Source organism: Triturus cristatus, chromosome 10 (genome assembly GCF_964204655.1).
Source record: "Triturus cristatus chromosome 10, aTriCri1.1, whole genome shotgun sequence".
Lineage (NCBI taxonomy): Eukaryota > Metazoa > Chordata > Amphibia > Caudata > Salamandridae > Triturus > Triturus cristatus.
In genome coordinates this window covers 273,124,711-273,149,550 of record NC_140593.1, presented here as the reverse complement: position 1 = coordinate 273,149,550, position 24,840 = coordinate 273,124,711, and the positions used below count along the sequence as shown (strand labels likewise).

Genomic DNA, 24,840 nt, shown 5'->3' with positions numbered 1-24,840 from the left:
AGTGCCACCATTACAATATTTAAGAGGACAACCCAGCTGATGTACATTTTAGCACATGTATCCATGGCACTCCTCCGGTGAGCACTGGACAGATGCATCAGAGCATTCCAATTTTGAGTGATGCCACGTTTAGCAATCAGAGTCCACCTTCCCGGCCAGTTGCCGTTCCCCTCGGTTACTACCCAAGTTGACCAAGATCCCCAATACGCCAATGCAGGATAAGGAATTAACAGGCTTTCCTATACTCCTCAACAGTATTGACAGTACCTTTGACCAGTATTGCATTATGATCGGACACCTCCAGACCACCATATGGGGTGGGGGGGGGGGGGTATGGAAATCGGGGGGGGGTCACTGTAGCTACATCAGAGCGAGGGCAATTAGGGAAGGACAGCCTACCTGCCTTCCCTAAAGGTTTAGGGAGCGAGATATGCTGCATGGGTATATTTCAGTTGTATAAGCCGTAAGTTTGCGGGCATAGAGAGCTCCCGTGGGGCACTCTTGATTTGTCTAATCACTCCCGTCTAGAAGTCCCAACCAACTTTGCAATTTTCTCTCTCTGGACATGAAACAAATCAGGGCATTTACGATGAGGGCTTTAAATATTCGCAAGTGACCACATGTGCTGAATGATTCGAGCTTTCAATGGACTGTACTCAGGAAGATTGTCTAGGGAGGCTAGGTGAAACAATGTAGGATGGCGTAATTGTAAATACTTGTAAAATTGTGTTTTATGAGGTCCAATTCCAGTTAAAGGGTCTTTAACTCTTTAATCTGTGAACCTTACCATACATCCCCTAGTCTAGAGAGGCCGATGAGATCCTCACTGTGGTATAGCCAAAAAACACCATAGCCAAGTTTCTACTTTAATCTTTTGTTCCTAATGGGACCACCTGAAGGCTGACCTCCAACTTAAGACTGTTCTTTTTACTTCAGGGCATGAACGTGGGAGCAGGGCTCCGTACATCAACTCTAGGTCATGCATGCAATTTTCAGCTGAATTCTTTCTTCATAGGGGAGCCAGTTGAGGGATTTCACACCAGGGGTGATATGGTTGTTTCTTTTCGAGCCAGTGATGTGCCTTGCCGCAGAGTTGAGGTAGACTCCAAAGAGAGTCATTATGGATTTAGGCGGGCCACTAGGGTTGAGCTTCCGTATTCTAGCTTGGGAATCACTAGGGCTTGGACGGCAGAGTGGAAGTCCATGGGAGGTAGGAAAGTTTTCTGTTTTCCTAAGATGTTCATTTGGAGATTAGCTCCTTTTGTGGCGGTACTGATATGGTTCTGCATGTTCAGGTTCTTGTCGAGAATGATTCCTAGTGATCTCGCTGAATCGGTTGCTTGAGGTGGACAATTGAAGGATGCTAGATGCTTCATCCAGTCATTAATGACAGGTGATTGTTTGGGAGGGGAGAAATTCCGCTTTGAGAGTGTTATATTTGAAGTGGTTGCAAGTAAGCCAGTTTTCTATTTTTTAAGGGTTAAGATGAGGGCTTTGATGTCTTCCGGGGAAGAGACTTTCAGGTATATTGGGTGTCATCAGCTTACATGTGGTAGTGTATGTTGGATGAGCTCAGAATTGACATTAGTGCCTCCATGAACAGGTTAAGGAGAGGGGGTGAGAGAGGAACCCTGTGGGACCCTAAGGTGACAGGCATGGACATAGACATTGACTGATTAACCTTGATTTTTTTTTAGCTCTGTTTTGGAGAAAGGAGGTGAACCAATTTTGGACAGACCCTGCGAGTCCCATCCTGCGTTCCAGTAGCTAGGCATGCATAACCATATCGAAAGATGAGGAAAGGTCAAGGAGGATAAGGAGGCATGATTCGTTTTGATCCAACATTTTTAGCGCATCGTTCACTATATGTATAAGTACAGATTCAGGGCTGTGCCCTGGTCGGAAGCCGGATTGAAATTGGTCAAGACGACAGAATTGCTCTATGGGTGTACACATTTTTCGAGGAGCTTCACCAGAGTTGGAAAATAGAGATGGGGCGGACGTTTTTTAGGCCCGTGTGACCAGCTTTCGTTTTCTTTTTTTTAGATAAGGCGTGACTTGCCCAGCCTTTCGGGAATCCAGGATTGTGCCTTGAAGTAGAGAGGCATTAATGATCTTGGTCCAAAGTGGGAGAATTGAAAGTTTGATCTCATTGAAGAGGTCGGGGGTAGTGGGTCAGTATAGTGTTTTGAGGGTTTCATATCTGCTAGAATTTTGATCGATGCCGTTGGAATGGTATACATGGGGACCAGCCGCCTACAGGAAGGATCTTATTTTTGCTCGCAGGTTCAGGAACCAGCTCCTGGAAATTTTAGGAAAATTGTGCAATATATACTGAAATCTCAACATGGCCAGGATTTTGAAGAGGGCTGTTCGATCTAGTGGCCCAGCTGCACAGTTCAATACATGTGCGGGTGAAGACTTCAATTCCGGGGGAGCTCGGGGAGTAGAGCCATATGGATTCCCAGATATTTGAAGCAGAGTCTGAGTAAGTGGTCAAGATTGCTATGAAACCGCCTCAGAACTTCATCTAATAGGGTATATAAAACAACTTTGCCCAATTCACCTGCATAGCAGATGCCTGTGGGAGCCGAACCCCAATCACCTGAACCTCAAACTTTTGAACACTAATTCTTACCCAATGAATAAGGCTCCAGAATAGCCAATAGATCTAGGAGTCAGAGACAACACTCCGAATGGAAAAATAAACATTTTGCAGAGCAAAACAGAACAAACGAGGAAGCACTAATAACCAAATTCTACATAAAAAAATTAGGCAAAAATACATTTATTACAGAATGTTTAGTAAATGCAGTACATAGAAAAAAGCATGAAAATCTCATTATGGCTCAATTACAGAAATAAAGATCCATAAAACTTAGCCCTAATTAAATAGGCCTAGGCAAATGGTGATAGTCAAACTCATATAGAGTAGTGACAACATCCCCATGGAAAAATCTAAGGCAAATGCCCGTCTCAGGAGAAAAATGAAAAGTCAACGCAGCAACAGCTGATGTGTAAGCAGACCTTGAAAAATTAGCAAAATAAACCCCATCAAAAATGCACCAATGGAAAAATAAAAATGAACCCCCAATTCTGAAGTCCAAGAGCTTTTATATACAAATCACATATTCTAATAAAAGATTCTTCAAATTCAGCATGTTATGATCAAGTTTAGGTTCGCACTTGAAAATCAGAAATAGTAACATAATATTTGAAATCTTTAACACTAACCCATTTCTTAAGGTACGAGAATCCACCTACTCTCTCAGCAACTGTACTCCAGGGATGATCAGCGCAAAATGAAACATTTCTCAAACAATGGCTCATAGAATTAACACGCCTTCTGCTGAATTTCTAGCATAAGTACTTGAATATGATACTTTGGGTACAAGATGGAAGATTGATTCATAATATATAATTCCCGACCAAATAGTTCACTTTTTAATCTTTGATGTCATTCACTTCATGCTCCGTTGAAACGAAAGGAGACATGGTTTGCAGCAGGACACTGACTGGGAGGGGAAGTGACCAGGCGCAAGATTAACAGAGCACCTAAAACTGCACCCATATTAAAATAAAATGGCATTTCATTTGAAAATGTGGCACAGCTAGTTCTTGTTTGAATTATATTTTGAAGTAAACTCTTTTCAAACGCATCATTAATTCTCAATTACAACTATGCATCATTAAAACCCTCACCCTTCAGAATTTACCAGACATTTCACATTTCGATTTTTAAAAAAAGCTATTACAACTCTAACCATAGAGCTGCAGTATGTCAAAGAGCCGAATTCCCAGCACATTGTCAGCATTTAATGTGATGCGGTCCTCGAGTTCCTTCCTCCAAAGCAGACTCTAAACCTGTCAGTCACACCTTACCCATGCAGTTGGGAGTTCACTTATAATGAATGAATGAATGAATGAATGAGGAAGCACTTGTAAAGCACCTTTTTACCGGAGGGCATCCCAGCGCTAAGGAGTACGCTAAACCAGGTTCATAACATATCACGGAAAGAGGAAGGTTTTTAACTGTTTGCGGAAATGCTGGTAGTTAGATTGGGAGTGAATGGGAATGAAATTCTTAAAGAAGCAGGGGAGGGCATCCCCGTCTAGTGCCACACCGGATAGGTAAAGGATACAACAAGGATACCATTTACTTTAACCTGAGCATGGGGTTTCGTTGTACAGGATTCGTAACAGGAACAAAAAACATGGACTGAACTCCATTACTCCAAAACGTTAAGACCAGTCGAGAGAGTCGAGCGCTTTTTCAAAGTCAATAAGCGTAAGGGCTCTATACTCAAGCAGCATATGCGCCTGTGCTAGTGCCATGTGGACTCTACAGATACAGTGACGTGCTGCTGTGTGGGATAACACTGCATTGGTCTGAGTGAATCAGAGGTAATTATCTTCTGCAGTCTGGCGACTAGTTTTATTTGTGAAGATCTTCATTTTTGTATTGATAAGGAAGATTGGGTGGTATGAGTTATAAGAATCTCGCTGGCACCTGGCGTGGGGAGGACTACTACAATTCCAGGTCTATTTTAGGCAGGAACTGACATGTGTCTACTGCTTCTCAGTACACTTTCAGCAGCAGGGGAGATTAAAAGGGATTTAAATTGCTTATAAAACTTGATGGGAAACTGGTCGTGGGGGGGGGGGGGGGGGGGTCTTGCCAGATTGCAAATCCCCAATGGCCCTTTTGATTTCTTCTACTGTGATTTCTTGCTCAAGAGCCTCCCGGTCAGCAGCAAACATCGATGCTAGAGGAAGATCCGCCATTAAGGGGCTATCACATTCACCCTGGGAGCACTGCGGATGCATATATAGGAAGTAGTAATAGACAGCAAAGGTGGCCCCGATCTCCACTGCGGACTCCACTTTCTGTCCTCCTGCATCTAGCATGGTCACGACGATTCTGAAAGAAGAATTGAAGGTGGCCAGCCAAATCAACAGCTTCCCAGTTTATCACTCATGCCTAAACTCTGTTATGTGAGGCCCGCCATCAGATCACTCTAATCAACTATATAACTGCATATATTCACTGCAGAGAAGTCTAGGCGAAAAGAGGTAAAGGAGAGAGGATTGTGGTGGGCAAAGATTATCAGTTTCAATTCAGGAGTACGAATTGTTGAGATGGAAGGCTGAAGGCACTGAAATAATGATTATTACATGGGTCATCATTCAATTATAAATACATGCATCCGAAAAGTAGACCTGAATATTTTAAGTACTTGTGAGCTTTTGTAAAATATAATTTGCTTAGTATTTTCCAACCTGTTCTCCATCTTTAATTCCAAGCTTCTCGCCCATCTGCCTGTTCAGTTCTGCAACATTGTCACCTTGGTAACCATAGTGTCTTATTTCCACCCAACTGAAGAACACAGGATCCTTGCCCCATGAGACTTCCACAGCTTGACCCTGACGACAGAAGAGGTGAAAAATTAGAACAAAAAAATCGATTACAATTAAAAATAAACATTGGTGAAAAGAGTTTGGAGTACTACAAAGTATGCATGCATATTTAACACTCACATATTTGTAAAAACACTTTAAATATTCCTCTATATCATAAGTCGTCAACCTTTTCTAGAATATGAGCTACTAATGTTCAATACAAATTATCCTAAATTACTAACAGATATATTAGTGACCCCTTCAGACAAGATTACATTAGTGGCCACCATTTACAAGATTACCAGCAGTGATCGCCTCAGTGCATCAGGCACAGTTGCCAGAAGTAATGTAAACAAGCATTGCCGAAGCCAATAAGTTTTGCCTGAGAAATCTGTTGGCTTTTTCAAAAACAATTTTAGATGTTGCACAACAGTTAAGCTGCAGTGAAACATGGCCTACATTAAAAAAGTGTAAAAACAAAAAAAGCTATGAGGCAGCCACAGTTAACCATGTCATAGCGCTTCTTTCCTTTAAGCCATGTTGCTTTTGGACATCACTCCATAACTGCGCATGCCCTTAAGTGACCAAAAAAAAAAAAAAAAAAAAAGGGTACCGGCAAGAAGCTGCGGCCAGTGGGGGAAACGACACTAGCCGCAGAAGTTGTACTTAGTCCATGCTCATTGGCACTGATAAAGACTCTAAGGCCAAGAGGAAGCTGCAGGCGAAAAGGAGGGGCTGACCAATTGTACATAAAGAAATGAGTGACGTGGGAACCAAACAATGGTAAGTAATGGGCAGGCTCAAAGCACCTTCTAAGATTTTTAGTTTTAAAGGACAATAGCTTTCGTTCACTGCGCAAGCACGCTGTAGACAAAATCTTAAAATTGCGCAAATAACAATTTCGTGCACTTGATTGCATAACAGTGTAAACAGCATGATAACACCAGAAGGGTTGTCATTTGCTCTGGGGACTTCCTTACACTGTGTTCTGAGTGAGTCCTTAAGTCACCGACAGCCAGGTAAATGGGCTGTAGCTAAGACGTCCAAAGCCTGGGACGTGGCCAGAGTCAGTGGGTCATTTTCCATCGTTCATCATCAAAAGATCAGGGAACACAAGGCAGGTATCAGTGCAGACTGATAAAAAGTGAAAAGCACTCAATCTGCTTTCCTGAGAAACACTCTTTACTGGTGGTGACTGCAGCACTGTCGCAATGAGGAATTGGTTCAAAAGGTGTGCCGCTCAAAATCGAGTCCTAGTTGATTAAATCTACCACTGCAGGTGGATGTGGTCTGCTACAGAGAATTCAATGTTTTATGTCATAGTTTGCACAATCATTCCCTAAGGTGACATTTTGGAAAAACTGGGCTTATGAAGTGTGGCGATTATATTTGTTCATATACCTGGAATGCACTCTGAAATTGCATTATAATGAGGAACCATGGTTTTTAACTTATGAACCCGTGTGATAAACCATGCCAATGCATGCTGGCATCCATGATGCAATGGGGTCCTAGCATGTGTCTGGTACGGCTCCCTAGTAACAGGGCAGTGTGCCAGGCCGTGTGTTCCCCTTTCTGTGCAAACACCACGTGGCCGGCTTGAAATCGCAAAGCGTATCTTCACAGCTGCGACTAGCGACTTAGCGTCCTCTTACAGGCGCTCTACACACTTGAATGGCTCTGTGAGCCCATATTGCAGTATTTTGCTGCTGGGAATGACCGGTTACTTACTGGTAATATTCATTATTCCGAGTCTTAGACCTCCCTGTCACAGTCTTTAACACATGAGCGATAGCTCCTCCCCACACAAATTCCAATCAAAACCTCCCTTGGCCCATCCCTACCCTCCAGGCAACTTCCACAACCTGTGGCACATAACCCCTGACCCACTGCAGCACATCCTGTAACACCAAGCACAAGAATCCGAACATGGAGGGAGGGATGGGAACCAGGACTGTGACGGGAAGGTCTCCCACTCAGAGTAATGAATATTACCGGTAAGTACCCGGTCATTACCTCCCCGTCACATTCAGTAACGCATGAGCTGATACCAAAGCAAGAATCGGCTTCACCACAGAGCAGTAAACAGACTTTATTAGCACAAAAAAGCAGAAAATCACTCCACCTATACAGAACACAACACAGTCTCACTAAAGCCAGAAGACCTAGTACCACCATCATCAAACGATAATGGGACATAAAGGTGTGTGGAGTACTCTAAGTAGCGGCCTTGCAGATCTCTGCCATAGAGCCCCCTGAAAAACAAGCCCAGGAAGCAGCCACCCCCTAGTCAATCTCCCTTGAATCGAGGAGCCTAGCACGCATCCAAGATGGTCGCGTGAGCACAGGGCTCCCCGGACCCTCGCTGCTCCTCGGAACTTATCCTGACTTTATCCTGACTTGGTTGACGGATTCTGGAAGATGAACGTTGGCTGAACCCTAAACTCTTTTCAGAAACCAAATCGGACCTGGGAGACCTGATCTATGGTGGTTTGAACTTTTGAGGACCAACTGATGGCTGTGCCCGGTGCGAAGGTGAACTGTGGAGCCGGGGCATAGTTGAACAACAACGGCATCGGGGCTGTGCCAGCGGCCGTCTCATCACTTTCGGTTTCACTTTTGGATCTCTGAGTGGCTGGACAGTGGAGTTGCTTTGTGCGGCCGGGTTTTCACTCGGCCTTCGCTTCGTGCCTTTGCCTCCGCCTGAAACCAGTGTGCCCATTGACTTTGATCCTCTCGCACCGCCACATTGCGGTCCCTGGTACGGCTCGTGTCGGCTTCGCCTGTGCCACTTTGACGCTTGCTCGGTGGTCCCCTTCGGCGAGCGTGGTTCCACATGGGAGGCAGAGGGGATCCCGAGAGGCGCAAGACCAGGACATCCCTACGTGGGGGACCGGTCCAGACCAACAACATGGACCGCTACACTCATGGTAAAGGGTCCCCTGGGACGGCCAGTGTTCTCCCGGATGACGCTGGGGGTGTTCCGTCCGCCCCTTCGGAATTGTCACTGCAGGACATCATGGGCGCCATTAACGGCATCAAGGAGACCATCGCTAAGCAGTACGAGGCCTTGGCCCGTAAAATCGACACGGTGGCCATTGATGTTACGCTAATTCGGGCGGATCTCTCTAAGACCAATGAGAGGGTTCAATCGCTGGATTTGCGGACGTCCACCCTTGGTACGGATGTGTCGGACCTGCAGACTGCTCTCGGCGACCTCAAGTCGGCCAACGACCTGATGGCCCGGCGGCTGGAGGACTTCGAGGGACGGGCTCGACGCAATAACATCCGCGTCATAGGTGTTCCAGAGACCTCCGACAATCGCCCGGTGGATCTTATGGTTGAGGAACTCATCCTCAAACAGCTTGCCCCCGCTGGCCTGAGTAAGTTCTTTGCCGTGGAGCGGGCCCATCGAGTCCCAGGCGGTCGGCCACGACCGGGAGCTCCCCCGAGGCCTATTGTCGCAAAACTTTTTCACTACAGAGACCGAGATGCGATTCTGCAGGCCTCACGGGTACATGGCCCGGTCCGATATGAGAACTCATCCGTTAACTTTTTCCCGGACTTCACCCAACTTGCCCAGAAACAGCAGATGGGTTTCCAGGGGGTGAAGCGCCGTCTCCGGGACCTGGGTCTTAAGTACTCGATGCTTTTTCCTGCTAGGCTCCGAGTGGAATACGAAGACCGGACTACCTTTTTTGACTGTCCTGCGACTGTGAGTGACTGGCTGGATTCTCTGCCGGACCGGGGTGACCGGCCTGGGCCTTCTGGTGGTACCGAGGGTGGCGGGCCTCCTTCGGAGTGACTTTTGGTCCCTGACTTTGACATTTTGTTTTGTTCGGCTGGGTTCTACTTCTTTTGTACATTTTGTTTAATTATGATCTGTGTTGGGGGCGGGCAGGGACGGGTCCCTTTCCTCCTCCGGGGTCTTTTCTTAGAATGGGGTTTGTAGGGCGACAGGCACACTGCAAGTTGGGGTGGTTTTCTGGACCGCAGGGGTGCAGGGTGGGGGGAGTTGAATTTGGGGGGGGTTGGTGGGTGGGAGGGGTTGTTTGGATTTGTGTTTTTTGTTTTCAAGGCGAGGTATTGGCTCTGCTTCAGTTTCAGGTGTCGCGCTATTTGCTGGGGGACCCTTGATCTACTGGAGGGGATGGGGGGGGACGGGTTGAGACTGATGTCTTGGAACGTCAACGGATTGGGGGATCGTATTAAACGGGGTGTTGTGCTGCAGTATTTGCGTCGTATGACTCCTGATGTGGTATTCTTACAGGAGACGCATCTGGGTGGTAATGTTTGTCATGCCATGAACAGGGGGGGGATACCGACTCGTGGCCCATTCCGGTTTCACCACTGGCTCTAGAGGGGTGGGCATTCTCCTACGATCTTCACTTCCGCTAGAGATCACCAGGGTTGTCCTAGACGATAGAGGGCGCTATGTGGCTCTGACTGGGAGGTGGGAGGGACAGTCCCTTTCCTTGGTTTCGGTTTATGTCCCCCCGGGCCTCCAGAACTCCACTTTCTCAGACTTGGGTCGTATGCTGCTTGAGCTTCCTGACAGTCTTTTGCTTATGGGTGGGGATTTTAATTTGGTTGTTTCGGGTGATTTGGATCGCCACCCGCCCAGGGCCCTCCCTGCTGCCCAGGCGTGGCTCGGCGGACTCTTGGATACCTTCGGTCTGGTGGATTGTTGGAGGTTAATGCATCCGACACAGTGTCAGTACACATTTCACTCTGGGGCCCATGGGAGTCTCTCCAGATTGGACTATTTTCTTATGCCCGCGGCCCAGACTGCCCGGATTCGAGAGGTAAAGCACTTGGCCCGGGGTATCTCTGATCATTCCCCACTGTGGTTGCTTTTCGACACCGGGATGCGGTCCGCTGGGCGGATCGCCCCTATTAACCCTTGGTACCTGCGAGACCCCAAGATTCGTGATAGCCTTGTTAAGTCGATTGATCAGTATTTTCTCGAGAATGAGGGGTCGGTGTTGTCCTCAGTGTCCCTGTGGGAAGCCTTCAAAACAGTGCTCCGCGGGCATGCCCTATCCCAGATAGTGGAGGCTAAGAGGGTTAAGAATGAGGCGGTGGTGAAGCTGGAGACTGAAATATCGGGGCTGGAGGCGGCTTTGGAGACGGGTGTCACTCAGGATGGGCTTCATGCCCTCAGCTTGAAGCAGTTTGAATATAAGTCTCTTGTCACTGACGCTGCCAAGATCATTTATAGGGAGCAACAGGGTAGGTTGTATGATGCCGGGGACAAGGCGGGTAAACTGATTGCTTGGTTGGATAAGAAGGAGAGAGTGAATCGTGTGGTCCCGGAGCTTCGGGTTTCGGATGGAGTGTGTGTGACTGACCCTGGTGAGATTGTGGAGTGTTTTGCTGACCACCTCCGGGCGGTGTACTCCCCGGTGTCTGATAGAGATGAGGATGACTCTCGTCTCTTGCTGCGGGATATTGCCTTGCCCGGCCTATCCGTCGAGGACCGTGAGCAGATGGATGCCTCCCTGTCTGTCGACGAGATTGCTACCGCGATTCGTTCCCTTCGCTCGGGCAAGGCTATGGGCCCCAACGGACTGCCGATTGAACTGTATAAACTACACCCGGATAAAATCGCGCCCTTCCTCCGTCGTATGTTTCTGGAGTCGCTCGAGCGGGGTTCCCTTCCCGACGACCAGCGTCTGGCTACTATAGTTGTTATTCCCAAGGACGGTAAGCCACGAGACCGCTGTGCCTCATATAGGCCTATTTCCCTACTAAATGCCGAACCGAAAATCCTTGCCAAGGTCCTCGCTAATCGCTTGCTGAGAGTTATATGTGATTTGATACATCCGGATCAATGCGGCTTTATCCCTCATCGTAATACCGCTCTCAACTTGCGGCGTCTACATGGCGTCCTCGCTAGGGCGGAGTACTTCTCTGAACCGGCCATATTGGTTTCCTTAAGACGCCACGATGGCCTTTGATACCATCGAGTGGCCATTCCTTTGGGCCGTATTGGCGAAGTTTGGCTTTGGGGAGGGATTTATTAGTTGGGTGAAGCTCCTCTATGCTGGTCCAATGGCTCAGGTTGTTGTCAATGGGCGGGTTTCTCGGCCCTTCGCTCTCGGGAGGGGTACTAGGCAGGGGTGCCCGTTGTCCCCTCTGCTCTTTGCTCTCGCCTTGGAACCGCTCGCGGCCTGGCTCCACTGGGAGCCCTCGATCAGAGGGATCCGGTGGGCCCCGGGCTTCGCGGATCGGGTCTCGTTGTACGCGGATGATATTCTTCTGTACCTCACCTCGCCGCGGAAGTCGCTCAATGTGCTTTTTGATGTCCTTACTTCCTTCGGGAGAAATTCGGGTTTGATAATTAACTGGTCCAAATCTTGCGTGTATCCTATCTCCGGTGGCCTTCCTCTCTTGCCGCCTCGGCTGCCGATCCAAACATCTCAATCCGGCTTTAAATACTTGGGGGTATACGTTTCGTTGGATCCGGCGGTCCGCTACGAGCAGAATCTCCTGTCTCCCCTCCGGCGTTTGAGGGCGGATACGGCTCGGTGGTGTAAGTTGCCCTTGTCTCCACTTGGTCGCGCAGCACTGTTTAAAATGATGTCCCTTCCCAGATTTCTTTACGCACTCCAGAACTCCTTCGATATCATTCCGGCGGCCTACTTTAGGGAAGTGGAGAGTTTGCAGAGGAGACTGGTTTGGGACGGTCATGCGCGTATCGCTTTGGCAAAGCTGACTCTTCCCTGGTATGACGGGGGCATCGCGCTTCCTGACATTAGAAGGTACTATTGGGCCTCCCAGCTGTCTGCCATATACATGCTACGTACGCTCCTGGTTCGAACCCGGCATATGAGATGGATAAATTCCTGCTTCCCGGCGGTAACTATAACAGAGCGCTTTACTCTCGATCTGCCGGAAGGACCCTCACGGGCCCTACTAGGATTGCGGTACGTGTGTGGAAGGCGGCGAATGTAGCTGTGGGCTGGAGTGAGCGGTTAACGTGTGCTACTCCTCTATTCGCCTCAGAGCGCTTGGGAAGCCTCTGGACAACGAAAGGCTTTGAGCACTGGGATACGATCGGCATTAGCAGAGTGGGGGACCTATGGGTTAAAGGCGCGGTTAAATCCTTCACGGCGCTTCAGAGCGAGTACGAGCTTAGTGAAAGGGAGTTCTTCCGCTATGCCCAGGTTCGGCACGCCCTACTCTCGGTCTTTGGGGAGGGGACCACTGTCCCGGTTTCTTCGCCTCTCGAGGACCGTATACTCGACGGACACGTCCCCGACAGTACTATCTCCCTGATTTATAAAAAACTAATCAATAATCGGGCTGATCTCTTGGTGCGTCTTCGGGAGGCATGGACGGGAGATGGGGTTGAGTTGGACGACGAGGACTGGCAGTCTGCGCTGTCATCCCCTAAGGAGGTTGCCATCCCGGCCCGTCTCCGTCTGGTCCAGCTTAAGATTCTCCATCGTGTCTATGTGACGGGTCCCCGTTTGGTCTCGATGGGGTTTTCTGACGACGGGCTCTGTAAGCGTGGCTGCGGGCTCAGTGCCACCTTTCTCCACATCCTCTGGGAGTGCCGCGAGGTGGCTGAATATTGGCGCCAGGTGCATGATGTTATGAAACGAGTCACTGGGGTCGCTCTGCTGCCGGAGGTGCGCCGATGTGTTCTGAATGTGTGGGAGCCCAATGACTATAATGCGGCCCAGGCTCGGTGGGCGGCCCTTGGGAACATGATCGCAAAGAGAGATATTGCGCAGCTTTGGGGTTCCCAACGGCCTCCCACCGTGTCCGTATGGAAGGAGAACATGGACTGGTGCATGTTCAGGGAGAAGACGGTGTATGTGGCTCGTGGTAAACCGGGGGCGTGGGGTAGAATCTGGGGTCAGTGGAATGTGTATCGAGGGACTATCTGTTCTCCCCCCCTGGTGGATACGTCTGAGGTTGCCTTGTCCCCCTGATCCTTGAGGGTTCTTTGCTTAATTTGTTCATCTGAGTATAGATTTGGTTTTCCCGTGGCCCCCCCTCCCTCTCAGACCCCCTTTTTATTGACCACCCTAGGGTGGTCCTATGTGGAGTTCCTCTGCTGTGGTTAGACGCCCTTTCAATGTTTTTCGCCTTGCTTTTTGTTTTTCTTTACTTTTGTTGATATTTATGTAAAAAAGGGTGTATCCTGACTTCCCTTATGTGCAGCCTGATCTCCTGTAATTTAGCAGAGCCCCTGCGGGCCAGTCATTGTTTTTGAACTGCTTGATCATTTCTGAATACTAGCGGCCGGCCCAGGAGGTTGTAGGCCCGTGCTTGTACCCTTTTTCTCTGCACAATAAAATTAAAAAAAAAAAAAATCTCCCTTGAATCGACCCAGGCACCAGCACCCCACTAGCCTCATTAATCACCCCCACATCACACCTCAGCTACCGACAGAGTAGCACCAGAATTCTTCAGACCCTGGCCTGCCGGGCCAAAGGTCACAAAAAGGGAATCCACCTACGGAAAGGTCTAGTACGAACCAAGAACACCCCAAGAGCCAGTTTAACATCCAAACTGTGCAGTCGCACCTCATCCGCCGAAAGAGGATCATAACACAACAAAGGCAGAACCGGATCCTCCGAGCAGTGAAACGAGGAAGGAACCTTGGGAACAAAGGAAGGATCAGGCCGGAGAATTACCCAATCCAGAGAGAACCTCAAAAAGGGCTCAGAACAAAGCAGCAAGCCCAACTCCCCAACTCCTCAACATTCCGGGCCGAGGTGATAGCGACAAGGAAAACCCAGAGACACTTCCTCCAGTGGCTCAAAGGGAGCAGACTGCAAAGGCCTCAGCACCAACGGAAGATCCCAACCCGGTGTAAAGGACTTAGCCACCGGCTTCTTAAGGAAACAACTCCTCAACAACCGGGACACCATAGGAACCACAGGCTCACAGGCCGGACCCCGAAAGGCCCTCACCGCCGCCCACTGAGTCCGCAACGAGGAAACAGCCAGACCCAAGTCGAAGCCATCCTTTAGGAAAACCAGGACATGCACAGGATCCACCTGCACAGCAGACCAGCCCGATCCGCACAGCAACACTGAAAAGAAACCCAATGCCTAGCATAGTCGAAGGGCGCCGGGACTGCTGGATAAACTGAATCACCTCAGGAAAACACCCCGTAGCCACGAGGTTCTCCTCTCAACAGCCTGCCAGATGCAATCGGACGAGACAATCCTGGGACAGAGGAGGAAACAACAGGGGACAAGCAACCACAGGCAACGGGCAGCAAGGCCCCACCGCCAACCTCAACAACAGAGGGAACCAAGGTCGCCGGCTCCAGGCAGGCACCTTCAGGATTACAAATACTCGTTCCAACTTGACCTTCAGCAGGACCCTCAGAATCAAGGCAATGGGAGGAAAGGCATGCATCAAGCCCCCCTTCCACCAAAAGGACAGAGCATCCACCCTCCAAACAGAGTTCGACTGAACCAGCGAGCAATACCTCTCCCTCAAGGAATTACCCGGGGCTGCAAAAAGATCCACCATAGGGACCCCAAACCTCCCCATTAGCACCCTAAACACCGCCGGCGTCAAGTACATCTCCGACAGGGAGGGAAAAACCTGCTCAAGCGGTCCCCCTCAGAGTTAAACACCCCCGGCAAATGCAACGCCCTCAGTGACAACAAGTTCAACTCTGCCCACAAGCAAATCTGCTGCGCTAACAAGTTGAGGGAAGCCACCTCTGCACTCCCCTGGCGGTTGACACAACACACCACCATCATGTTGTCCATCCTCACCAGCACATCTCGCTGCAGGACCCAAGAAAGAAAATGTGCCAAGGACAATTGAACAGCTTTTAATTCCCTCCAACTGGAAGACATCCCAGCTTCCTGGACCGACCAAATCCCCTGAACAGACTCCGGAGCCATCACAGCCCCCCAACCCAGCTTGCTGGCATCCGTAGTCAGCACCAACCGCTCCTGGGACACAGATGGTGAGCCCTGCAAGAGGTTCTGATCCTCCAGCCACCAGGACAATTCCGAGAATCTCCACACCCCCTGGAATCAAATGGTCATAATCCAGAGACCACGGACACCAATGCCCCAGAACATGATTCACCAGAGGGTACAGGTGCAACCGGGCCCATGGAACAATCAGCACCATTGCAGACATCAACCCTTTATCCCTCAACCACCCTAGAGCCGTGGAAGAAGGGGAGACCAACACCTGCCTCAGTTCTCGCACCGGGGTCAGTCTAAGAGGCTCCTATAGGGAATCTTTCCCCAGCCTTGTGTTGAAGACCCCCTCCCCCAATGAACAGAGTGGGGTACAGATGGGACTTCTTCAAGTTCAGAATCCACCCAAACTTCTGCAGGAGACCTCAGACATCCAGGGTATGTGACTGATCCTTAAGGAAAGAAGAGGAATATTTCAACCAGTAATCCAAGTAAGGAAACACCTGGATCGCCTGAGCATGCAACAACCCAAACAAGGGTGCCAACACCTTAGGAAACACCCTAAGAGAGGCAGAAAGACCAAAGGGCAATACCTGGAACTGGTAATGATAGAGGCCCAATCAAAACCGCAGAAATCTTTGTGAAGCCCCGTGCACCGACATATAAATATAGGTGTCCCTGAGATCCAGAGAAGCGAGGAAATCATCCACCTACAGGAAGAGCAGAATTATCAGTAGAGACACCATTTTGAAGGACCAATGAGGGGTGCACAAATTCACGGCCTTCAGCTCCAGAGCAGGACGGAAGTCCCCATTGGGTTTTTGGATTAGAAACAGGATAGAGTAAACCCCCCCCCCCCATCCCTGCTGATTCACAGGCACCCTCACCACGGCCCCTTTGGAAACCAGGTCCTGCACACCGTCCAAAAGAGCCCAACACTTTACCGGAGACTAGGGAACAGGGGTAGCACGGAACACCTCCCCCGGAGGCTGACCAAATTTAATCGGATACCCTCAGTCGGACAATCCGTAGGACCCACTGATCTCAGACAAACTCCTTCCAGACCGGAAAAAAAGACCTGAGGCGACCCCCAACCAGAGCCTCCTCCGAAACCCTCACACAGTCATGATTTGGAAGGACCAGAAGAACCCGAGAGACCATGCTGACCCCGGGACTTTGTGGTAGGAAGGGACACCCCGGCCACTTCCCCTACCACGAAAGGGATGGGCGATATTTTAGACTGAAAGGTAGGACCAAAGGGCAGTTTATAACCAGCAAACTTTCCCTTCTGCGATGAGCAGACCAGAGCCAACAACTTTTTGTCCTCCGCCGTCTTCTTTATCAAAGCCTCCAACGGTTCCCTAAACAGCTTGGAGCCTGTGAAAGGAATATTCATGAGCGCAGCCTATTGTGCAGCACTAAGGAAATCAAAGGATAAGTCAGCCAAGAAACTCAATTACTGTTCCAACATGGGATCCTCCTCCTGCAAAAGCTGTTCCGAAGTACACTGACAGTCCTTCAGAAGAGACTGAACCAGATAACAAATGTATACCGCAGAACGAACCGCAAGGTTGGAAGCCGCAAAGGACCATTTAAAGGCCCTTCCGCCCTCTTGTCCCCTGGATCAGAAGGAACCGCATCCTCGGAAACCAACAGGCTCTGAGACGCCAGTCGAGCCAGCAGGGAATCCACCTTCACCACAGTAGGAAATTCCACCGAGAACCCCTGCAAAGGATATCTCTTAGCCAGAAACCGAGGAAAGGTATGTTTATCAATATCCTTCCAGCACATTCCACATTGAATTATGAACAGGAAGGCACTCAGGCTCCCTCCTGGCGAAGAATTCCTCCGACTCTTCACCCTCCAAGAGATCAGTGAACCCCAAATTGTCCCGCACATGTTGCAGAATAGTGTGAAGGTTCCCCCTTTGGACAGACCATCCCTTCACCTTCTCATCCGATTCATCATCAGGATCAGGGGCATCCAACTTCTGCGTTTTCGGCCCTATGGGATTCCATAGCCAGAAAGGCAGAGGCCACCGCGGATTTAATCATTTTCTGCACCTCAGCCAAGGATGGAGTAGAGGATAACCCAGCAACTATCTCCTCCAGGTGCTTACTCTTCTCTGACCGTTTAACCCTCTCCATGATAAGCTATGGTCAGAGGAGAACCTACAACATACATAGGTAGACCCGGGAAGCCAAACACCGCCCCCTCCCCCATCAGGCACACCCCAGGCGACCTGAAGAGAAGAACAGGCCCAACATCGAGGATCGCATAGATCCCGCTATAGCCCGGACTTCAAGCAAACCCAAATACAATGCTCGATACAGCAGACCATCCCACACCTACTGTAAATCACGAATTGGAAGAAGCAGTTACCACCAGCAGAGGCTCATTCAAAGCTGCAGAAAAAAACAACAGGATGTGCTGCAGTGGGGCAGAGATTATGTGCCACATGATGTGGGATTGGCCTGGAGGGTAGGGATGGGACAAGGGAGTTTTGGCTTGGAATTTCTGTGGGGAGGAGCTATCGCTCATGCGTTATTGACTGTGACGGGGAGGTCTGACGAGGAGGTAATGTGATATTGAGTAGTGCTGCCCAAAAAAGCACTGGGTTCATTCTTGACTCTATAACAATGCACATGGGATGGTGCAGTATGAACGCCGTTAAAGCAAGCTATCAACATTAACAAAACAGGCAGCGCCTCCCTTGCTCACTTCTAGGCACGGTTAATAAAGCGAGCATACCAGCCCCCTCTCCCCGCTCAGAATATTGCCCCACTGAGCTTGGAGTGCTGCAGGCATGATAGGGACAGCCAGTGGGAGGAAAAAGGGAGGATAAGGGGCACAGAGGAAACAGCGCTTGTGTGTGGCCAGTACTGAGTTAAAATACACTAACCAAGTGCTTTACGAGTTCATCTAGTCCCAGTCTCCCCTGACTGGAGGCTGGTGTGTAGGGTACTTTAATCCGAACTTGGCATTAGGGATTTATGGTCACTAGATCCTGCCTGAAGCAATGATCTGAATTGGTTTACGATCGTTAAGTAGGAAATGAGTTCTTGTTTCTTGTACACTAAATTGAATGCAAATATATGGATTCCATAATGTGTATTACACTTGCATAACTCCACATCAGAGGCAGTAAGTGGAAGCCAATATATTTGGTAGGGTTAGTTCTCATCTGTGCGTTATTTACAAGGTCCTACACATGTCACAACTAACACCAAGCATTGGCAAAACCAATAGTTCTGGATTGATAGCCTGGGTGTCTGAGGCCACATCCGAGTGACTGTACAGACACTTGCAGAAAAGCCCTAAAAGCAGATAACAGCATTACATGGTCTGAGGGTGCAATATTAAATGCAGGGGTATGGAGCTTTGTAGAAAGCCACCTTCTGTGTTGCCCAAAAAAATAGCGTTGTCATAACCTCCTAAAAATAACGACTAATGGGGCATTCAAGCTAGCGCATATATTCTCCAGGGATGTCATGCCACGGTAACAAGAGTTACATATAGTCATAAGTGCAGAATAAAGATGATTCATCAATATTCTTTATATAACTAGAACAAATGAACGTGACCTTGTGTGATGAAACTGGTGCTAAGGTAAAATCACTCTGGTCACGTTCGAGCTACATAAAACTGCAAAAATAGACACAAGGAGTGGATGAAAGCAATGAAGCAGGAGCTTGGTGTGGGCAGGAGGGAAAGAGCAGCAGAGGGTGGCGGAGACGCTCACAAGGGAGACAACAAGAGTGTGGAAAGGAAGAGGCACAGGGGCGAGTAAAAAAAATGTAAAAGAAAAATAACGGACTTCTGTAACTACATTAAACAAAAAGTACAAATGGCCACTGGTTTGGCGAGGAGGACATTCTTCTCGTTTACCATGGCACCAACCCCAGTGTGTGTTGGTCTGTGCTACATGAAGTTGCTGCATGTGAATGCTGCTGTCCAACTGCTCGGAAATGTTTCTGCCCTTTTTAGGTCAAGCCTGGACAGCAAATGCGCTTCTCGGCCTGGTAAGCTGTATTTGAGTATGGACATGAAGCTCCGCCCATATTTTTAATTGGATTGTGTCATTGTCCTTTGTAATTAGTGGCGCCTTGTCTTCATTTGTAACCTCCCACGAGGACTGGCCTTTTTACTTCTGTTGTTAAATGATATGTCTTATTTACGCTGAAAATGCCTTTAATTTATGTGTTAATTGCCAAAACAGATAAATAAAAGGCATTGTCATTTACAATGCCAATAGCTTAAACTCTCACAAATGTGAGACCTACTGCATTGCAAATGCTTGTTGTTCTGGCTGGCTGTGCCATGTCCATAAATGGAAGATAAAGGGAAAGGGAGAGTCTAGAGCATTGAGAGAGGCAGTGGAAGAAAGAGAACGGGGGGCAAAGTAGAAAAAAGACAGACAGGAACAGTGAAAAAGACAGACTGCAAGCATAGTAAGTGAAACAGACGAAGAGAGAAAAGAAAATGTAAAGAAAGAACAAACACGCAAGAAACTGAGAGGAGACAGATCTCCCCCCAGCTGTGCGAGCTTACTTCGTGCCCTCTCGCGGTTACCCCATTTTATCTTCAAGAATGGACACCAAGACCTTCTAGTGTGAGAACCGCCACAGTTTATTATATTTATAAGCTATTGTATACATTATCACAGTAGTATTGGTCATTAATATGTTCAGCCATGCGGAGATCTTGTATGTCAATGCAGTCCGCTTATAATTTGTCATAAAGTGAACATCATTACTTTTATTTCATAGATCTATATTTCATAATTTGCCATTTACAATTGACACTGTGCTCCACTCCATTTTGGTGGAAAGATTGATGTCACTTGGCATCGAAGGCTCAGATCTGGTTTGGCTTTGATTTTTTTTTTAAAAGAGCGTTCATTCCAAGTCCGAAACACAAACTTTATGCTCAGGAGTCCTATAGGGTCAGTTCTGAGCCCTATGCTGTTCAACATTCAGGGCTCGAAAAATCATAAAATTGTTACTAGACCTGCAGGTATAGTGACTTAAAAAAAATCTACTCGACCTTACTGTAATGCACTTGACCTCGGTCTCTGAAAGCCAAGCAAATGTGACAAGTTAACAAGATTTAAAGGTATTTTTATTGCTCATTCACTTTGTGAGCAATAAAAATGCATTTAAATCCTGCAATCTTGTCACATTTTCTCTGCTTTCAGAGACAGAGGTCAAAAGTCAGTTTGTCTTCCTACACACCAGAAAGGGCAAGTAGGATGTAGAAATAGCTCATCCCAATTAAATCTGGCTCACAAATGAGCGCAGGAAAGTGGATTTTTTAAGCCTCAACATTCACACCCACCCTTTGGCGGATGTAGTGGAGAGTTGTGGCGGCCTGATCCTTCTTTTTTATGCTGATGACATGTAGATCAGCTTTACTTTGTCATCTGCACAGACTCACGGACCTTCGGACCTCAGTCTGGACTTGAGTCCAATCTCCTCTTGGAAGAATACAAACTTGCTCAAGCTCAATGGCGACAAAACTGAAGTCATGATTCTGGGCAAGGACTCCTCTCTCTGGGGCCCACAACATTGACCAGAATTGTTAGGAACTATGCCTGTTGCATCTTCAAAGATTAAAATATCGGATTTATTTTGGATGATAAGCTATTCATGAAGCCTCGGGTGGCCAAAGTGACCTGCACTTGTTTTGCAGTACTCGAATGGCTAAAAAAGATAATCTGGTTGATCCAAGCTTCAGCCTAAAGAACTGTAATCCAGGCCCTAATCTTATCCAGATTAGAGTAAGGAAATGTGTTATATCTGGGTACTGATGACAACTATTCGCCGGCTGCACGTAGTATAAAATGCAGCCACTAGGCTCCTATACCACCTCCCAAACTTTCTCAGTCTCTCATCTTTTCCATGAGCTGAATTAGTTTACTATCTCTAAATGAATTAATTTCAAAAACATTATGCTATATGTTTGAGGCAAAATCTGGATTAGTTCCAAGCTACATTCAGGATTTGGTGATGGCCTATCAGCCCAGGCGAGCTCGGAGATCACTGATGTGCCTAGATTCCACCTGGCTTGCATGAAAGGATGCTCCTTTGCTTACTTAGGCCAGAAGTTATGGAACTCTCTTCCAGACTCTTTGAGAAACCGTATGTCACTAATTGCGTTCCGCAAGGGCCTGAAGATCTGTGTTTTTAAATCTGATGCACCTAGTTTCCCCTACTTTCTTGCTTTGTGCCGAGAAACCCTTTTTTGGTAGCTGTGCACACTACAAATCCCTAAAATAAAATAATCACCACAGTCAGAGAAGATCTTTTTTAATGGTTGACCATAAATCACTTTCAATCAAATGTCATGACAGCGCACTCTGCTGTATACTTAGTACAGCGGGTCGCAGCTTCGAGGCTACCCTGGCTACCGAATGTCTGGCGTTCACAGCCCTAAGGGCATGTCTGGGCTGCAAGTGCAATGTCCCTCCTGCACTAACCATTTCTTACCCTTTAGTTTGCCGTCCTGAGTTCCAGCCGGGAGGCTTCTTATGGACCCTGTTCGGCATTTGTTCTTTAGTATCTTCAGGCGATGTTATTTATCTTTAAATCATCGCAGTTCCCTCCGACCTCCCTCTCTTTGGGGCGCGACCCCAGCAATAGCTTGGTTCGGGTGGGTGGGATGATGCTCCAAGCGGACAATTAGGAGGAAAGGTTTGTTCCTTTCCTTTTTGCTGTGTTGGAAGGCCCTGCCCCCTTCCCCCTACATTGGGCCTTTTGAACCCAAACTTTGTGACCAGCCTTTTGCTCTCTTTTTGGGCTACATGCCCCTTTGTTGCCGGAAACTGGAGGGGCTAGCCACCGCTCCCTCTAGGTTTGGTAGCCGCCTCAAAGGCCGGTGGTGATGTGAATATGCACATCAATGACAAATTGCGGGCAGGGGTTGAGAGGATGGAGGCCAGCAACATGGTGACATTGTTGCCGGAGGATAAAAGCAGGATTAAGAAGCATGTACAGTAAGTTAAAAAGAAGCAAGGTATAAAAAAACAAGAAAAAAAGTGCAAGGTCTATGGAGGGAGAAGCAAACAAGGGGAGCGGGAAGAGGGAAGAAATAGTACCTCAATCACGTCAGGAGCAGTGTACAGGCACGGATTACCTTGAATCAATCTATGCTTAGTCCCTGCTCCACCGCAGTGATCTGAAGTGACGTTTGGCCTGCACTGGCCAATTAAGGAGACTTTAAAGAAGACTGACGTGAAGCCAACAAGTGGTGAGCAATGGATGGGCTCACGATTTGCATAGCCCTTTGTATACAATGAAATGAGAACTGAGCCATGATGGGACAACATTTAATCAGTGGTGGCTGGCACAGATCGGGGAGGGGTGGAAAGGGGGGGGGGGGGGGAGTAAGGAAAAAAATTAACTTACCTCCTTGCTGTGTCTCTCCTGGGCAGAGCAGGAGGCACTCAGGCTCCTCTAAGCCAATCACAGCCCTGCAATGCAGCATTTCGATTGGTTTAAGCACTGTGGTTCGGCACTCAGCCAGGGACTGGGAAGTTGGGCATGTTCTCCACCACGGCTGTAATGCAGCCTGTGTGGAGAACATGCAAAGTGCGCATGACTGGTCAGCCTGAGATAACCGGCCAAACATTCATGTGCACTTACAGAGTGCCCACCACTCCCCCTGCTCTTGGAGCAAAGCAGCCCTGCCCTGCCCTGCGACCCAAAGCCACCTCAGTAGGAAAAAGTAAAATGATAATAACAAGTTATTTTATTTTTCCTTTATTAACACTACGAAAAGCAGTAGGGCGACGCTCCTCTACCTTAGCGGAGGAGCCGCCACTGCATTGAATAAGGGCACTTTAAGAAAACAATATAAATGGTTATCTAGAAACTATTTGTAGCTATTGGTTGGATGGACTCTTTCACTAGAGCCTAATTATTTGTCTGATTTAGAAATGTATGAAAATAAAGAAATCTGCACAGTTCTAGTCATGATTTTGACAAATCGATAAATTTCTAGTAGTTTAAATTCCTACAACCAGACTGCCATGTGAGATGACCTTTCCAATCCAGTTCAAACCGAGCATTGACAAAGCAAATAGGTTTCTGCTATACAAGACCTATGTATGTGTTTGCACATAACTACATAAACTGTTTCTAAGGGGCATTTAGGAGTATCTTTATGTTTATGTATGGGAAGTAGTACCAAAGATGCATTCTTTTGGGTACTGTTGCATGCCTCGGTTGTTCAACACCAGAATGCCCAACTAGCAAGGAGGAAACAGAGTTTTATTTGCACTAACTGAATATAAATATCTCATGAATATTCCAATTTTAGATTTGAGGATAATTCACAAAGGCAGTTAAGATTACTACAGGAGAACTACTTTACATACTCCAAAGTGCAGCTGTGAATGGAAGCAAAAAATAAGAACCCACAAGCTTGAAAGCACACCAAATACTACTTTGTGTATAAACAGTTGCTCTGCGGACATGCCCCACCCCACCCCACCCCATTATTGGTTATTAATAGACCTCTCTGCAGAAAGCCCCTATGATTAGGCACAAAATGTTGTTGCTCTCACTGGAAGTGTGATTGCAGTAATTTATTTCCAGTTTCAATGCTGCATAAATTCAAGCCATTTATTGTAAGTAAAAAAGAAATTAAACATTTTGTATGCGGATGCACCTAATTATCAGGAGAACTGCAGCCAACATCCTTATGTCACAGCTGCAAAGCAATATCAAGGGTTTAAACATAATTGGCCATTTTCAAAGACCAAGAATCTCTAAAATATGTGCACACAAGTGGGCGTCAATTCTGAGATGTCTCCAAGAAGATGGTTCCCTGTAAATTTGCTGGCACACAACCCTCACTCCTCGGCTCAGACCACGGCAGCTCCTCTTGACTCACAGGGGTCAGCGAAATAATCCAGCACATTGGCTATGGCCCGAATGGTGCAAGAGCAGATTCTTCACATCTCGCACGGGGAGTCTACAAGATAGGGATGTCCCCCCGCCCCCCTCGATCTTGGTCCTTCTCTCCTCTTCCTCAAAGGGCATACTGGTCTTGGTGAGCGGACAAGCGTTTGTGCTCCAGGGCAGGTGGTCTTGGTTTCCCTGGATGATGTCCCCTCACCTGGCAGGGAGATTAGCAGGCCTGAGCCCCTCGGTCCTGGTCACATGCAGAAGTCTTGAAGAACATACCCTTTTCAAGCAGCCCATCTGGGTGATCAGCAGATGACGAAGTATGGGGTCTCCACCTCCCCTACTTATAGTCATTTTCTAGACACAAAATGTAGTTTAGTGTCGAAGTTTTTGAAGTTTTATTTTGGGGTTCTGCTTCTTTGAAATTGACATCTTCCCCCTTCTACCTCCTGGAGGATGTCTGTCACAAGAGACAGCACTCCGAAGTTAATTAACCCACAACTAAATTAATGGGAGTGACCAGAGTTCACACCAGGATATCAGCCACAGTGATCTGTGCAGTGGTCGAAGTGGGGGAAAAAAGTAGGGGAACTGTGGGCGGAGAATCAGAGGGCGGGAAT

At 47.9% G+C, this 24,840-nt stretch overlaps 1 protein-coding gene across 2 annotated transcripts in view; it reads right to left on the bottom strand.

Annotated features, from left to right (window-relative positions):
- PEX1 (peroxisomal biogenesis factor 1) overlaps positions 1-24,840 on the bottom strand; it is an 831,513-nt gene that overhangs the window by 734,028 nt on the left and 72,645 nt on the right. For both annotated transcript variants that reach the window (XM_085631051.1, XM_085631052.1), the window contains exon 2: positions 5,281-5,424. In XM_085631051.1, coding sequence (XP_085487177.1) covers positions 5,281-5,424 — 144 coding nt within the window. The remainder of the gene's footprint in view (positions 1-5,280; positions 5,425-24,840) is intronic.